Below are 17,776 nucleotides of genomic sequence, written 5' to 3'. Positions count from 1 at the left end.
ACCCAGACAAAACTATAACTCAAAAAGATTCATGCACCCCTATGTTCATAGCACTATTTACAATAGCCAAGACAAGGAAAAGCCTAAAATGTCCATTGACAGATGAATGGATGAAGAAGATGTGGTACATATATACAATGGAATGCTAATCAGCCATAAAAAAGAATGAAATAATGCCATTTGCAGCAACATGGATAGACCTAGACATTATCATACTAAGCAAAGTCAGAAAGAGAACGACAAATACCATATGATATCACTTCTATAGTGGAATCTAAAATACAATACAAATCAACATATCTATGAAACAAAAACAGACCCATAGATACAGAGAGGAGACTTGAGGCTGCCAAGGCAGGGCGGTGGGGGTGGTGTAGAAGAGGGAAGGGATGGGAGTTTGGGTTTAGCAAACTATTATATATAGGATGGATAACAACAAGGTCCTACTATATAATACAAGGAACTACATTTGATATCCTGTGACAAATAATAATGGAAAAGGATATGAAAAAGAATATATATATGTGCGTGTATAATTGAGTAACTTTGCTGTACAGAAGAAATTAACATTGTAAATCAACTATACTTAAATAAAAATTTTTTTAAAAAGGAAGAATCAGTTTCTCTTTAGAGTAATAGGCTAGCTGTTGAATGGTTTTGGGCAAGAATGTCGAATGCTTATATCTGTATATTAGAAAGAGGACTTTGGCAGCACTGAGAAGGAACTGGCTTTGGAAGGAGTGAGCAAGACTTGCAGAAAAAGCAGAGAGGCCTGTTGAGGAATCCAGTTGAAGGTGATAGTGGGCTGACACTAGGTAAGAAGCTATGAGGATGGAGAAAGGTTAGACAGACTTGGGGGAATATTTGGAAGCTAGAGGTCAGCAGGAGTGGGTAGTGGATGAACTGCAGAGAGTGAGGCATATGGAGGCAAGAATGATTCAGATTTGGGATTCAGGCAACTCGGAGGGAGGCAGAGGTCCTTGCTCAGACAGACAACAGGAGCAGAGAACGTGCGATGGGGAAAATGAGTTCAAGGCCACGCTCTAGGCAAGCTCTAATCAATTTGCTCATTCCTCTTGAGGCCTTGCCTTCCACCCCAGCCCCTGGCCAGTCCCCCAACCTAAATGAATCTAATCACTAGCTTCTGCATTCAAGCTTGCTCTCAACATCTAGAAAAATGTCCTTACTTGTCCATACTGACCCTGCCATAAACTTGTGGGTGTTCACCTAAGCTGGGCTCACAACACCAGAGTATTGACTCTTTTTCAACCCCACCTGTCACCAGGGTAGTAGTTTCAAAACTTTTCAGCTTTCTCCAGGTCTTTCCAGCAGATGTTCTAAACCATTAGTTCTCAGAGTGTGGTTCCTGGATCAGCTTCATCAACATCCAATGGGAACCTGTTAGAAAAGCAAATTCTCTAATTTGATCTGAGACCTAGAGATTACCATACTAAGCAAAGTCAATCAGAAAAAGACAAATACCATCAGACTCTAGGGGTGGGGCCCCCAAATTGGTGTTTTCACAAGTTCTCAAGCTTAGAAACCACTATTCAAATCTATGGAGATCTTCTTCTCTTTCGAACTTTCCCTGAGCCCCCCTCCACCTCTCCCAGGATCCCTAATTCCTGAGGACCCCAAAGTCCTGCCCTTGGTTTTCCTCCCAGGTAATCTAGTCTACCAGAACTCTCTTTCCAACAATCTAGTCAACACCTCCCCCTGGGTCTCCTCAAATGTAAGTCCAAACCAAATTCTTCTCCTACCCCACCATCTAAGCCTACTCCATCTTTTATGTTTTTCTGCTGATTGAGTTCCTGTTTCCTTAAATGGCATCACCTCCCAGCTCCCAGGCTGGAAATCACCAAGTCATCTCTGACCTCTTTGCCTCGCCACTGAAATCCATCTCCCTTTCTATCACTTCTAGTTTATCATCCACTGCCTTCTATTTCCCCAGACCTTCAGTCTGACTACAATCTTCCAGCATACTATTTTCATAATCTTCTTAAAAGGAAAACAGTTTTAAAAAACGATATATCCCCCTTTAAAATTTTCAACTGGCAATACATAAATTTTCAGTAAAGCACACAGGAAGGATTCTTACGGGAACATCTCTGATATTTAAGTTGGCTGGATTTGAACAAGTAATAGGATAAGTCTTCCCATAAGGGTTATGACATAAGGAGGGCCCAGCAGACGCTTAGGTGCTTTGTAGACATTATTGCTAGTCCTATCGGCCACCCTTCAGGAAAGGCATGTCTTCATTTCAAAGATAATAATGCTGAATTTCAGAGAGATGGCACTTGCCCAAAGCTACATAGCTAGTAAGTGGAAGAGCTAAGACTTGATCTCACATCTCTTACCCACACCTTACTGCCTCACTTTGTGTGACTCAAGTCTTATATTAATGATGTCTACTGTCAAAAAGCCAAGTTTAGCACCAGTGGCAGTCTAGTTCCAGTGCATGGCCATCATTAGGTAAGCCTAACTGAGCATTGTGGTCTCTGATTTACAACACACTCAGATGCACTAAAGAACCACAGATATTTCTCCTTTACAGATTTTTTTAAAAATAGCAATTAAAAAAAAAAAAAGGCAATGACTGGCTCTGACTCAGAATATGACACTGTGCTTTGCTATGGGATAAAGTGGGAAGAAATCCCTCATGTAGTTACCTAGGCCGGCTGCCAGCCTTCCTGCCAATCACAGTTACAGATGGACAGTAGGTGGTTTCTTCATCTTCTCAGATCAGTGCCATCTTGTAAGATGTAGGAGAGGGTAAATTGAGGATAAGAAATGAAGAATAAAACAGTTGGTATTTTTTCCTGTTGCTTTGCATATCCTGATTCTTGCCTATAAACGGATACCTCCTTAGAGAAAATGAGAAAATAGGATTAAAAGTCATGCATGTACTAAAAGCTGTACAAATGGAACATGACTCGAGGTAAAGAAAGCATCTTTTACAGGTTTATTGGTCCGTTACTTTAAGTTAATTGAGGTAAAGAAACCTTTTTAAAATTTACAAGCTAATAGTTTTTATCAAGCAATACAAATTCATTTGTTTTATCTTGAAATGTAATACTAATCCCATAGTAAACAATGGACAGAATTTTTTTTTACACAGATATGAAAAAAAAGTGGACAAAATTCTCATGCCAGCATCAAAAATGCAACAAGAATTTTTTTTTTTTTAATAATCTCTGGGTTCCGTAATAAAAAAAAATGTGACATTCTTTTTAAAGTTTGGTAGCTTCATGAAACAAAGACTTTGATCTGTAAATCACTTTCTCATCTACAACACACATTCTCAAGCACATTTTTTTTTTCACAGCTTTTAATTTGGCTTAATGGCAACATGGACAGAAGAGAACACATTTACACGGAGGACTTCATCAATACCTCAAGGATTTCCTTTTAAAATTTTAAATGTAAAGAATGATTTCTCAAATAATAAACGGTCGATAATTTGGACATGACCTAAGCAAAAAGGTTTGGTTTTTTCCTCCCCCCGCCCCCAACAGTTAAAAGTTAGAAAGTTTGCTGGCAGTTTATTTCATGGGAATATATCAGATGTACCTCATGTCTGAACACATTCCCGACACACAGACATCAGGGAACAGGCACGGGGGACAGAGGACAGGGCCCTACAAGACGGGACCAGACCGCAGGGGTGCCCGGGGCAATGGCGCTGACTGTTGGGACGTGCTGGTTTGTTATTTGACGAGGGCCCAGCTGACTCAGGCCTCACTCTATCCCACTGGGTCACATTTTTGTTTGCAGTGTACTCTCTCCTCCTCACGTCCCCACTGGGGAAAACGCGATCCCCCTTCCCTCCTTCCAGCAGCATCCGTGACTGGAGGGATGGTCTGAGACTGTGAGCCAGCCTGCCACACAGCCGTGTGGGCAGGGGCTGCCTGCTCACACCGGCCTCCAGGGAGCCCAGAACCACCTGGCGAGAGGGCTGCGCTGCCTGGAGAGGTGCACCGTGCGGTACCCAATCGCTGGCTTTTATTAACAGCGAAAGCTCTGTGACAAAGGACGAAAGTCTGTGAGTCAACACCCTGTGTTCGCTGTTTTTGGCATTTCAACCTGTGGAGAATGTCTATGTAAAATACGCTGCTCGGAGGCCCCCACAGTACCATTTAAAAAGCTCTTCTACAGAATCGGGGTAAACCTTTAATATTGTCATCATCTATAGAGTTTTTTGTATCTGTGATTTGTCGATGCTGATACCATAATATCCTCTACAATAAAAAATGTGCCAAAAGGCACGAGATGCGTCTTCCACACTTGAAAACAACAACAACGAAAAAGGTTTTGTGGTCCCTGTATTTCCTGACATTATCAAAAAATATCATTTGGCAATAGCAGTACTTAGCTTTCTCTTCCCAAAAGGCAGCCCTAATTATGAACCTCACTTTCTGGCTTGTTTCTTTAAGAGGAATGAAGACTGGCTAGGTTAGGCCTCAAGTGTTTAAACTGAACAACTGATTACATCTCTAAAAACTCTTTTCTAACCAGAATCTAAACAACAGTAGTTGAAGAATAAGGCATATTAGTAGGTGTTGACAAATTCTCAAAAAGTACAGTTAGGCTTTTAACAGTCTGTGGCATGTCCAAAAGTCTGGATTTGTTGTTTTTCAAGTGCTAAATACACAATGTTTATGAATGAGACAAATATCTTACTGGTTTGTTAGAGTTATTTTTTCCAAGCACTTATTTACAGGCTACCTATGGCAATAAAAACTACCTGGATAACGTTTTTTTTTTTTTTTTTGCCACACAGAAAGGGTTAGACAGTCATACCCAAAGAACATTTCAAACACGTATGATTGAGAGAACAGTCGCACCCCCTGTAACACCCCTCCCCCAAAGCTTTTCTAACACACACAACCCTGTGCCTGTTCCGATCTGTGCAACATGGGGAGACCCAGTACCCTCAATCTAAAAAGCTGGCCACCTACTGGGTGGGCTGATGAAAAAAATCAGGTTTCTTAAATTCACTGAATTCAAAACCGCAAGGAGGTGAACAACTCCAACACACCCAGCTCCATCTGTAGGTCTGGCCCAGAGGGTGGCAGGCAAATTTGAGGGAAACGCCGTCGGAAGAAGAGAGACCACAGTGAGTGAGTGGGTGCGTGGGCATGCTCCACCTGGTGGCCCCTTGGGGACTCTGGGAAGGGAGAAGGCAGACCCAAATCCCCAACATAATCTTGTGTTACCCCAGCCTGATGATGAGACCATCCTATTTCCACAGACCTTGAGAGTAGGCCATGAGTGAGGAGGCAGGGACCAGCACTGGCGTGCCCTACCCTGACCACACACAGACCTACACTGGCCTCATCTGTTTGGGTCTTCGGATGGGTTGAAAATGGGCTCCACCCTGGCTGCTCTAAAGGGCTGTTTCTGCTCAGAAGATGGGCTAGTCTGGACTTTGCTCTCCCTTCACTCTCACCAGCTCAGGACACAGGGCAGAGAAGGACTCTCATGAGACTCAGTGAACGGCGTCGACACAGAATCAAGTGCTCGCGACTTGAATGCTGTCAATGGCAGGGCCAAGTCATACAAACTCCGAGTGCCTCTTGGGCTGATACTGTCCCAAGAGCAAGTCCACGTGCAGACAGCCACACGGCAGGTTCCCTTCTCTAGGTTGAACTGCCCGGCGTCCCAACACAAATGGCAGCCTTGCAAGCAATGAGGGCCAGGTGTGCCTTTTATTCCTCCTGTTGTGGATGGCGACTGAGAAAACACATTCAACTCAACAACACGTAAGACACCCTCTGGGTGTGGCTGAAATTTGGCATGAAGACACCCTTAGGTTACATTCACCACCATCCCTAGAGGTGTGCTGGTTTGTTATTTCAGCTAAAGAAAGGTGTGTGGCGGGTTCAATGAGCAGCACAGAGAAATACAAGCCAGTCACGTCCACAATTGCACTTATCTGAGCAATCATCGTTAAGTCTTAATAAAGGGTAAAACCCAACCCCGAACCTGGCCTGAGCAGGAGCAGAGGTTCCTTGCTTTGAGCATAGTAGCTGAGAGCCTTCTTAGCAATCCAGCACCAGGTAAGGACGAGCAGTGTCCCTAAAATGCTATAAATCACCACTGCTCTCTTCAACCTCATCTGCATCTCTAAGATCGCTCAGTTTCTACAAGTTCTGTCTTCTGCCCTAGCCTGGACTTCTAACCCAGGTGAATGGAACCTTCCACTTCCCCAGCCCAGGGACAGTCAACAGGCTGACTTTCCACTCCACGGCCATGTACTCAAGTTTCAACCTGTCCACATGCGTCTAAGGTTAAGACACAGCCTCAAGCAAACATCTCCTGGAAAATAAACACAAGAGAGGAGTTGGTGATTCATGACTTTGTGGAGCCATGAAGGATGGGGTGACAAACCAGGAGGCAGTCTTTGGCACAGAGGTCTCTGGGTTACGCTTCTCATGGGGAATCACCTTTGTGATGATGGAGATAAAGAGGTGAATGCTCAGGGCTGCCGACCTTCGGTGGTGGGGCCCATGGGGATGCGAAGGGCTGGAGAGCCTCCACCACTGCCTACTATCCCTTGCCTTCTGGGCCAGCCTCCTCATCTCATCAGATGCCAGCCAGAAGTAAGGGACAAAGGTTCATTTTCTGGAACGACCACTCCTCCAAGGAAGGCTGCAAGGTACCCTGGTCCTCCAAGCTCTGCCACCAGTGGCAAGCTGGAGGTTGGTTTGCCTCATTCCAGCTCTCCCTGGAGGCTTAAAAGTACAGGCACTTCACTGAGGGACCACACAGAGAAAGAAAAAGCCCAAGATGCCTGCAGTGCTTCAGAACCAGTCTTCTGCCTCCAATCATGTAAGAGGATGACTGTGTACCCCACCTATCTCCATATGTCCCAGCAAGGAACCTGATGGGTTTCTTCTGAAGGGCTGCCTTCTTGCCCAACTGACCTCCCACAGGAACGTCCCTGGGCTCTGGCCAGTAGCAGCACACTAGAGTCTAGTCTTCCTGTAACTCCTTCCATGGTTCTTCCCAAGCATTCGTCATGTTGGACATTTTTAAAGCATACGTTCCACCAGGCAAGACTTTGCACGTTTGCCAAGATAAGTGTTCACCTCTAGGACAGTCTAGTATCTTCTGCCAAATATCCACAGAAGGCCATCAACCCACTATCAGATACATGCCCTGATTCTACCAGCAAGCTGTCAGGCTGGACCCACACCACCACAGCCACACCAACAGGATGGTTTAGAGGTAGAATGAAACACTGAATCACCTCTCGGGGTCAATGAACTCTTCTTACCCTTTTTCTCCACTGAATCATCTCTAATTGTACCAAACGGAAGATTCACATCAGAGGATTTTAGAATGGCATGAACGGGGTCTAACAGTGCACGAAAGTACCAACTGACACACAAATTATCCCTTAAACCATGACTTTTTCAAACATGATGAAAACGCAACCAAACTCTTCTGGGCTGTCCAACGGCTGCCCCAAGATCACCTCTGCAGCTGGAAGCAGGATGCAGTGCCCTCCGGAGGCTGCGTGCTGACCAGTATTTGCAGGTTCACTTGCAAACACAGCAGGGTCTCAGCACGGCTGTTTCATTAAAAAAACAAACAAACAAAATAATAATACCGCTTATTTGAGGCTCAGATTTGTAATTTTATAGAGATGAGCCACAGACGAAAGAACACAAACATGACATAGGTAGTTTCACCTCAAGAGGGGAAAGGTAACAAGCTGGAGGAAGAGATCCTTTTTGTCTATTTTGTGTTGACACACTTGAAAAGGAAACCTGTTACAGGTCTGAAATGAAGGCTTCAAATGGAGCCAGGAGGAGATGTGAGCTTAACTAGGAGCAAAGAGTTTGCTGTCACACATGTCATCTTCGAGGCCCATCTAGATGCAGGCTCTTCTTTCTGACTAGGAAACAGTAAAGTTAAAGCACTTCATGTAGACCATTCATTCACCCTAGGGTTTACAAACCTTCACCGTATCCTAAGAACACGCCAGCCTCTCTCCCAAAGGTTGCCCAAACGTTCAGTGGACACAGGAGGAAACATTAAACTAGCAACTTTTGGTGAGGTAAAGGCAAATTGCACAAAGTGGACATGGGAGGTGGGGCTTGCTATACGCCCGCTGACCTCAGCAACTCTCAACAACTCAGTTATTCCGACTTCAGGACAACAGATGACCCCTCTCAGGCCTGTCTCTCTACCCTGATGACATTTAACAAGCAAAATAACGGTGAAGAACGTCACAGAGAAAAATGCACCCTTTTTTTCATTTTACATAAAACAGTTCCCAATCTACTACATTTTAGTGTCAGAAAACGAGTTTGGGGGACACTGCTCCCTCCACTTCCCAAGGCATCGGCATGAGGACAAAGACCCTGGCTGGCTGGCTCTAGCGTGGCTGCACCAAGACACCGATTTAAATGGTCCCACATGAACCAGAAACTGTAACATAGGTGTCACTCGTGACGGGCAGGCAGCAGGCCACACTCAGAGCCACACAGACCCCTGGACATTAAGGACTTTTCCTGGAGGCGCCAACACCACCTTCCAGGCCGAGACGAGTCAAGGCCCATGGAGGCCAATGTCAGAGCGGCTGGGCATTCACAGAAAGCAAGCGCTGCCTCCTGTTCATGCCTTCCTCACGGCCTTGCGAAGCAGGACCTGGTTCTCTTCCTCAGCAGGCAACTCTGCTGGCCCCAGAGAGGGGACTGTAACGAGATGTCAGAATGTCAGCTGAGGGCTGACGTGTCCCTCAGTTTCAAATCTTTGTAGTGTCCCACCGGGCAGGCTCCTTCACACCACGGAGGCACGCTTCTTCCGCCGAGAGATGACAACAGCCCTTTATGGACTCCACCAAGGAATAAATACTCATGGAAAACAACTGTCGGACAGAGGCAGCGGGAGGGGGAGGGAAAGGAATACACTGAGGAGAGATGCTGCTGCGGCTGTTTTCTCGGTGCCACGTGTCCGGAACCTCAGGGACATTCTGGGGTGGGTGCCAGGCCCTGCGTAGGTAGGAGAGTCTCGGTCCCGAGAAGGAGCTTACTTGGCCTCTTGCTTCTCCTGCAGTAGCGGGATGATCGACTCCCACGCCATGAGGCACTGGAATGACAACACACACGCAGCGCGTCAGCGTGGAGATGCAGATTTCAGGGTCAGCTTTGAGCTACTCCCCAGTCAGTCCTGCTGTGTCACCTTTGTCTAATGATGCCCTACACGGGTTATTCAGAGCTGGTGGAAAGAAGGGAGGCAACGGGTGTTTGTTTTGACTCCTCCCCCATCTCTATGAAAGACAACAATGTCTCTAGGAAGCCTAAGTGAACTATCTGTAAAGCTCATCCCAGTGAGTGGAAAGGTATTCACTGAAAGAAATCCCCTCCCTTTCAAAAGCAGAAGAGAGAGGCAGGCTGCAAACCCTTGGTGAGGCCCCAGGTTCCCATCCGGGGTGGAGACAGTGCTCCACGTGTGGGTGGGAGGTAGAAACCATCTTGGAATGGGCCAGATGTGTGACTTGGGGCGCTCTCGTTCAGCCACCTCGGATCTGAGGTGGAGAACTACACAAGGCCTTCCTGAGAGGCAGCACCAGGGTGAAGCAGGACTTCGTGCTGAGTCACTGGGGAGGAGGAGACACGAGCAGAGGGGAGCAGACACACATCCCCAAGTCAAGCCAGGGGAAGGGAGTGGTGAATGGCTCACCGCTTCCTTCCTTGGTGACTCTGAAGTTGGAGAAGAAGCTGGACTCAGACCCTGCCCTACAGAAGGAAGCCTGGGGAGCCTCAAGGAACTTGCTGTCAGAGAGAGACCCAGAGCGGGGTCCGTGGCATCCTGGATCCCGCTCTCTACCCCTGCCATCATCTCTCCTCTGGAAGGTTCTATGTCAGTGATGGGGACCAAGGCCATACCAGCTTGCCTGCTTGCTTTCTTCCTTTTTTAGCATTTTAAAGATATATTTTATTATATAACTATTACATGGAAACATTTTCACTGTAAAAAAAATTCAAACAATACAAATGAACCAACTAAATATGAGCTTTCTTTACCAAGTGAAATACTGGCCAAATGCTCAAGCTTTTCCCACCCCAGGACGCTTACATATGTTGCTCCCTTTGCCTGGAATATTTGTTCTTTGTCTCTGTGACTCAGGTTAAAAGCTGTGTCCTCAGACTGGCCTTTCCTGCCCGCTCTGCTTGCCCCTTCCATCCTGATCTGAATGATGCCTCCCTCAGCTTTTCTCCCAGCTTTGTTCTTTTCCTGGAGGGCCTGCATCTCTCTGCAGAGGTGGGATTCTTGGATTAATGTGTCTCCTCCACTAGACAGGGGGTTCCCTGATAGCTCAATTGGTAGAGAATCTGCCTACAATGCAGGACACCCCAGTTCAATTCCTGGGTCGGGAAGATCTGCTGGAGAAGGGACAGGCTACCCACTTGAGTATTCTTGGGCTTCCCTTGTGGCTCAGCTGGTAAAGAATCCACCTGCAATGCAGGAGACCTGGGTTTGATTCCTGGGTTGGGAAGATCCCCTGGAGAAGGGAAAGGCTACCCACTCCAGTATTCTTGCCTAGAGAATTCCATGGACTGTATGGTCCATAGGGTTGCAGAGTAGGACGTGACTTTCGCTTGCACTTACCACTAGACAAAGGGTCCTTATTGGAAGGACTGATGCTAAAGCTGAAACTCCAATACTTTGGCCACCTCATGCAAAGAGTTGACTCATTGGAAAAGACTGTGATGCTGGGAGGGATTGGGGGCAGGAGGAGAAGGGGACGACAGAGGATGAGATGGCTGGATGGCATCACCGACTCGATGGACGTGAGTTTGAGTGAACTCCAGGAGTTGGTGATGGACAGGGAGGCCTGGCGTGCTGCGATTCATGGGGTCACAAAGAGTCAGACAGGACTGAGTGACTGAACTGAACTGAACTGAATGGCAGGAGTCCTGCTGCTCTGTGTATCGATGTGTGCAAGGGACGAGGTACACAGATAGTACACAAAAAGCATCTGCCAAGACGAGGCCCCAGGGCAGGGGCCCTGTTTGTGGTATAGTGGGAGGACACAGATAAAGGCCCTGGGTTTGAGATCTGGGCCCTGGGAACACTGGAATTAATCACCAAGAAGAGGAGGGGACATCAGCTGAGTCAGCCCTGGTGCAGTGGGAAAGTGGGGGACAATGAGGGTGGGAGGGAGGGAGGAATGGAAGCCCCATTCACTGCATATCAACCACATGCCAGGCACATTCCAGGTGCTCCGGCATCATTTCAGAGTTTCTTCACCATCATTCAGTGGAGAAGGATCACTCCCATTTTACAGAGAGAGGCACCCTGCCTAACAGCCCAGTCAGCAGACGAATGAAGCCTTGGCTGAACCTGGAATGATATTTCCACCTGTGGGCAGGCAGGACTGTCCCCCTCACTGACAGTGTGTGGAACTCCTCAGACCTGTGGACCCAGTGGAGCCAACTCTGACCCTAGTTCAGTCATTCACAAGTTGTGTGACCTTGGGCAGAGTTTTAAAACCTTGCTGAGCTTCCATGTCTTCAGCTTTAAATTGAGAGCCTCTAAAACCCACTTCACAGTGTTATGGTGAAGGTTAAGTTTAAATTTAGCAAGCTAACATATGCAAAGCATCCAGCCCAACGTCAACTCAGACACACAGCGAGCGTTCGGAAGAAAGATACTGAGAAAAGGAGGATGGCCCCTCCCGCTTCCCCGAAGCAGTCCATCCTCGACCTGGCAGGCAAGGGCCATTTCACGACTCTTTCCCTTAACCCTCCTCCAAACTAAGATGCAGACACGCTGCCTCTGAGCAGCGGCCAGAGCATCAGTGTTTTTGAAGGAGATGGATTCCTCCAGTTTGGGCCGAGGACGTGTTTCTAGAATTGTGGTGGGAGTAGCTGAGTTAATGCTTGTCCAGCTTGATTTCAAGTCTACAGGTTATTTGTTGAATTATGATTGGGCCATTCTTCATCTTCATTAAGCTTTTAAGAAATATTAGGATTCATTAGCAACCATGCTCTAGAGTTGGATGTGCTAGGGGCAAACCTTGACTGAGGATATTCAGCTGCAGCTTGATGACAGTCGAGCCTGTGTGTGTGCGTGTGTGTGTGTGTTGGGGGGCTTAACCTGAAGTCCACAGATCAAGGGACTCATGAAAAAAAAACTGTTTTTAGTTAATAGTTTTTATTGTTTTAACAATAAAAAAACAATAAAAAAAACAATAGTTAACTATTGTTAAAATAGTTTTAACTGTTTTTGTTAATAGTTTTCCTTTGTAATCCTATATCCTTTTGTATTAGGTATTTAAAAACAGTATTTTAAAGTCTATTTTAAAAAACAGATAGTATTCTAATAAGGAGTCTCTAGGCTTCACCAGATGACCAAAGGGATCCATAGTAGAATAAATGTGAAGAACCCTTAGGTGCAGAACCACAGAACAGCCTGACAGGGCCCCAAAGCCTCCATCAACTGGGTGCATCCATGTGCTACAGGCCTGACTGGGAAGCAGCTGCTAGAAGAACTAGAGGGCTTGGAGGGTAAAACCAGTTTCATCAGCAGGGTGTGCAAGTGGAACCCCTGTGGAGGGGGGCCCCGGTTCCAAACCCAGCACCACATGTAGCAGAGTGGGGCGAGGACACACGGGTTCACTAAGGCTAAACACGTAAATTAAGGGAAGGAGATGGGTCTGGCAGGATCCTTCTGGACTTCTGGCAGGCCCTGACCAGAGGCTCTGGCTATTAAGGGGAGGGCTGTCGTCTCATCATCAGCTCATTACCTTCTCGTAATACTGGATGTTCTTGTCGGCCATTCCCATGAGCAGCTGCCGAAAGTCCTGTCTCTTGTTGTTCTGCCACCTCTCCATGTCGGCTTTCAGATCAGCATTGAAACACTCCATCCGATCCTGACACTTCTCCACATCTGCTGGGACCTGGGAGGGGGATGCGTACATGAGAGCTCTGTATGTATAACAAGGACCTCATGCCCCAGGCTCATGTTTGTGAGAGGCCAGATTACTGTCTTATAATGCCACGAACACATTCCCTCCTCTGGAGGTGCAGGCATAGCCTTGGGTTTCCAAGTGAAAGAAGGAATTCTGAAAAGTGCCATCCCTGACCTAAATATTCAAACCCATCCAAGCTAAACAGTGACTCATGGGGGAAACACCTGCCTGTTTACAAACAGGAAGAAGAAACACTGTGATTTAGAGTCATCTGTTTTTGGTTCCTTTTAGGAGTTACCCATCTGTAAGTGAAAGTGTATGTAGGTTTTGCAAGTGTACAGCAGTGTTTGGTACTGCCCTGCTATTCTCCCATGCCCCATACTGAAAGCAGAAAATCGGTGTTTCCACATCACATGAATTGTCCCATTACCCGTGACGTTTCTCATTAACCAGAGAATTCGCTGCAATAAGAAGACAATTGGCCCACTTTACAAATCAGCTGGAGACTTATCCATGCACTCTCAGATAGCAGATAATCAAAAATAAAGAGTCAAAACTGGGTAATTCTGGGGAAATGGAAGGCAAGTTGTTTATGCATGCCATAAACCATGAAATTCAAAGAAGAAATATACAGCAGGCTGGTTCTAGTTTTCCTTAAGGAAGTTTAGAAGACTTTCTCAAAATAGAACTAGGTTGCCTGAATTTCACAACTTTCACTTTGCTTTGCTGAGTTTCACCCACTCTACTCCCAATATTGTTGGGTGTAGATAGTTGGATAGTATAGTTCCAATATAGTTGGAAAGAAAACACCCAATATTATAAGAAGGTAATAGGAAATGGTAACCCTAGTACCCAAAACATAAAGCTGGCTTCTCTCCTAACTCAAGAGGCTCCACTGGACTTTGATGGTGGCCAGGGGGTTGGGGGCAAGGAAGGAACCTGCCCAAAGGTGGGTCACCCAGTCACCTACCAAATGCTTTCACAAAACAAGTGGGGCCTTGTACATTTTGTGTGCTGGGGCCTCTGATCCTGAATGTAACCATCAAGGTCAATCTCTACCAACCAGGGAAGTTTTATACCCAGACATTATGGGCAAGGAGCCCAGAAACAAGGCCAAGCCTGGGGAAGCTGACTCCTTCAGGGTTTCCAAAGTGCTGAGGGCACTTGGCCATCTGCCAGCCAGACTACCTGGCCATGGCTGCAGTACACAAGAGCAGGGGAAGGGGAGCCACCCAGGCGAGGGGATTCAAGAGTTGCCTAGCATGGAAACTATGCTGGGAGAGACGAGGATGAGTGAGAGAAGAAGATACAGAAAGATATCCTAGGCAACTGAAAAGAAAAGAACTCTGGGGGGTTCCCTGATGGTCCAGTGATTAGGACACTGATGGTCAGCCCTTTCACTGCTGTGGGCTCAGGTTCAATTCCTGATTGGGGAACTAAGGTCCTGCAAGTTACTCAGCAAAACAAAGTAAAACAAGCGAGGAACTTTTAAGGGCCAGGGTGAGTGTCCTCTAAAGCACTTATATTCCTGGAGGAAATTTTAAAAAGGACTCGATTTTTATCTTCTGATGCCGGAACTGAAGTCACTTTTGCCTTTCCCTCCTGATTAACCTGTTACTGTTGGCCACCTTGGGGGAAATTGAAGTAAAAACAATACTGCCTTGACTTTGCATCTGCAAAGTCTGCAGAGCATCCCTGGCAAACATCCTAGGAACCAGCCTCCACCCAGCAAACCAGGCCTGGCCTCCCCACCCGGCACAGTCCACTTCCCTTATTCCTCTTGTGACCACTGCTAATTATAGAATCTGGGGAAAAGTGTCCAGAAACAACATCCTGTTGCTTAACAAAACTGCTGCAGCAAGGAAGAAAGCCAGGGTCTGAAAGGAAGACTTCCTAGACACAGTGAGAAGAGGCGGGTAGGCTCTCTGATTCCAGGGAGTGCTTGCCTAGGAAAGATTCCTGGGTCTGGTCTGGGGATGGAAACTCTTGATTGTATGGCTGCCTGAGCCTCAATGTGGGAAATGTTTTTAGCTTATCATTTTCCCAACATATTCCACACGGGGCACAGAGGGGACATCAAAGTGCTTAGGTCTCAGCAGGCAGATATTGTCTCAAGTCCCCCAGAGTCTAGGTGGGAAGAAAACAAACACAGCTGGACATGGAGAGAGATGGTGCTTTCACTTCACTTGGAGCCTGTGACATGCACACTGTGAGGAGAAGCTGGAGACTGAGGACAGCGTGGATGCGGGAGATGGGAGGAATACCACTGAGGCGACCCCTCACAGAAGATGGAGGGACCTCCCAGCGTTACTGTGGGGAATTCACCTTGCAATGCAGGACATGGGTTCAACCCCTGGTCCAGGAACTAAGATCCTACATGCCGAGGAGCAACTAAGCCTGCACCCCACAACTAGAGAGCCCGTGTACTGCAAGAAAGCATCCCACATGACCTGGCAGAGATCCCACTGCTACAACTAAGACCCAGCCATACAAGTATTAAAAAAAAAAAAAAAAAAAAAGGTGGTGGAAGTGACTCCAGAGGGACAGACAAGTGTCAAGAGGTGAGACAACCCCTGGACCCACCTCAGGAACGGCTCACAGGCCACAGACCCCCAAAGACAGAGAAAGAGAGAGAGAACCCCAGCTGGCAGAGAACAAAGAGTAGAACTCATGGAAGGGCCTACACGCACAGGGTTACTAAAGGAGTTGGCAAAAGTTATTAAGAAACCTGGACACAGAAGCAGGAAACAAGTCAGACAGCAGGGCCATAGAAGCACAAGGATGGAGGAGGTGGGGGCGGGGAGGGGGGTGGGGAGTGGGAGTTAAAAAGAAGAGAATAACAGCAATCTTGTGTTAAGAGGTGAGCTGTACTCTGAAGTAACCAGCTACCGAATTGCCCAACTTTATGGAGAGGAGGGCCACTGGGGCTTGCTTTCCTCTCATTTTTGTTTGTTTCTGGATGATGTCTCAATTTACCCATGAGCAACAACCAGCATTCCTTCTTATCTCAGTGTTTTGATTTTTTGACTGAGGTACTCTTAGAGGTATTGTCTGGAGGGGTTGGAGATGGAAATATCCAGTGCTAACGGTTGGGGGCTGCTGTTCACAACCCACCAAGGAGGACAAAAAAGTCTCCAGATAAGACTTTGCTGTTATTTAGTTGCTAAGTCATGTATAACTCTTTTATGACTCCGTGGATTGTATTCTGCCAGGCTCCTCTGTTTATGGGATTATCCTGGCAAGAATACTGGAGAGGGTTGCTATTTCCTTCCCTAGGGAATCATCCCAACCCAGGGATCAAACCTGCATCTCCCCTGGCTCCTACATTGGCAGGTGGGTTCTTCACCACTGACCACCTGGGAAGCCCCAGATAAGACCTCATGACTGGCAACTCGTTTCATACATGATATTTTACTGGTGCACTGGGACGACCCAGAGGGATGGAATGGGGAGGGAGGAGGGAGGAGGGTTCAGGATGGGGAACACATGTATACCTGTGGTGGATTCATTTTGATATTTGGCAAAAATAATACAGTTATGTAAAGTTTAAAAAAAAAAAAAAGTTAAAAAGAAAAAAAAAAGACCTCATGAGACCAAAATTTCTGAAGAGAGGACAAGGCTGCGTTCTTCTTTTTGGTTCCCCTAACTCTCATGAGAAGTTCCATTACAGGATATGAGTTATGGAGTGAAGGGGGGAGGGTAACACAGGATGAGATAAAGCATATATCTGTGTTAGAGAGCAGGGCAGGAATGTGAGTTCACTCAGCATGCACTGAGAAATGTATCACTGAGCTCTTTCCATGAAACAGGCATTGCTCGGCCCTACATATAAATCTCTAAGTTTCCTTCTCAGAGGTAGGCTGGAGACATAATATTATCTGTTCCCATGATGACAGGAGATGAATAAAGTCTTCAAAGATTACATAAGGCAGACATGACCCCAGTACTGGGGGAGAGGGGGGACTCATGGCTACTGGGGGACAGGTGCCAGGACCAAGGACAGAGTCAATTCAAGACAGCTGTCTTCTCAGTCACATGCTGCTAACTGAAAAACGGGCAGAGCTTCCTAACTGGCGCCGCGTGAACGACAGCAATACTGGTCCCCCCAGCCCCCATGAAGTCAGAGCTGGCCACCTCCAGTTTCAAGCAATCTGGTCTTCAATCCCAACGTTCCATACAAATATTTTCATTTTCTATGTGACCTGCGAGATGGAAGAGAAGTTGAGAAAACACTGAGGCAGGGTAAAGTTTGAGAAGAGGCTACTGAATCTGGCAAATATTCAGTAAGAATGCTTTTTAAAAAAATAGATAAAAAGAAGCAAACTTCAGAGAATAGCTGGTGAGGAGGGAAAAGTGAGCGCTCAAGATGTGTGGAGAGCGGACACTGAGGAGAGAGGAGCCCTGGGCTCACATGCACGATGGCTTAATAGACGGGCAGACACAGAATGAAGAGCCAGGCAGGCCCAGGTTCTCCCCCCCAGTCCCTCCAGGATCAGCTACACATCTTCCAAAAGCAGGAAGCCTCCCCCTCAGTGAAGCAAAGGTTGCTGGGAGCCCTCGCAGTGGGGATAAAGGGCTCCAACTTGGGAACCAGACATATCGGGGGTCCAATTCCGGCTCCACCATGTGTAAGCTTTTGTGGGTGGGTCACATAAGTCCCCTGAGCCCTGGCTGCTCATCTGTAAGGTGGGAACCGCATTGATAGAAGGCTGTTGTAGGAATTAAACAACGGAGGTGACAGAGCCCTGCCCTGCTGTGGTGGATTACTCTGGCTTCCTAAACCAGGCTGAGGTCATGGCTCCTGTGGAGAGAACTGGGAGTCATCAGGCGTGCCTCTCCTCACTCACC

General features: G+C 46.9%; 1 protein-coding gene across 7 annotated transcripts in view; it reads right to left on the bottom strand.

Moving 5' to 3' along the window:
* Positions 1-2,939: 2,939 nt before the first annotated feature.
* SNX30 (sorting nexin family member 30) overlaps positions 2,940-17,776 on the bottom strand; it is a 109,251-nt gene continuing 94,414 nt past the window's right edge. For all 7 annotated transcript variants that reach the window (XM_044940464.2, XM_044940459.2, XM_044940461.2 and 4 more), the window contains 2 exons: positions 12,764-12,916; positions 2,940-9,099 (listed from right to left, as the gene is read on the bottom strand). In XM_044940464.2, the coding sequence (XP_044796399.1) occupies positions 9,040-9,099; positions 12,764-12,916 (213 nt within the window). In that variant the 3' untranslated portion in view covers positions 2,940-9,039. The remainder of the gene's footprint in view (positions 9,100-12,763; positions 12,917-17,776) is intronic.

This window comes from Bubalus bubalis, chromosome 3, assembly GCF_019923935.1.
Source record: "Bubalus bubalis isolate 160015118507 breed Murrah chromosome 3, NDDB_SH_1, whole genome shotgun sequence".
NCBI lineage: Eukaryota > Metazoa > Chordata > Mammalia > Artiodactyla > Bovidae > Bubalus > Bubalus bubalis.
The sequence above is the reverse complement of the archived record's forward strand: the minus strand, read 5'-3'. Positions and strand labels throughout refer to the sequence as shown.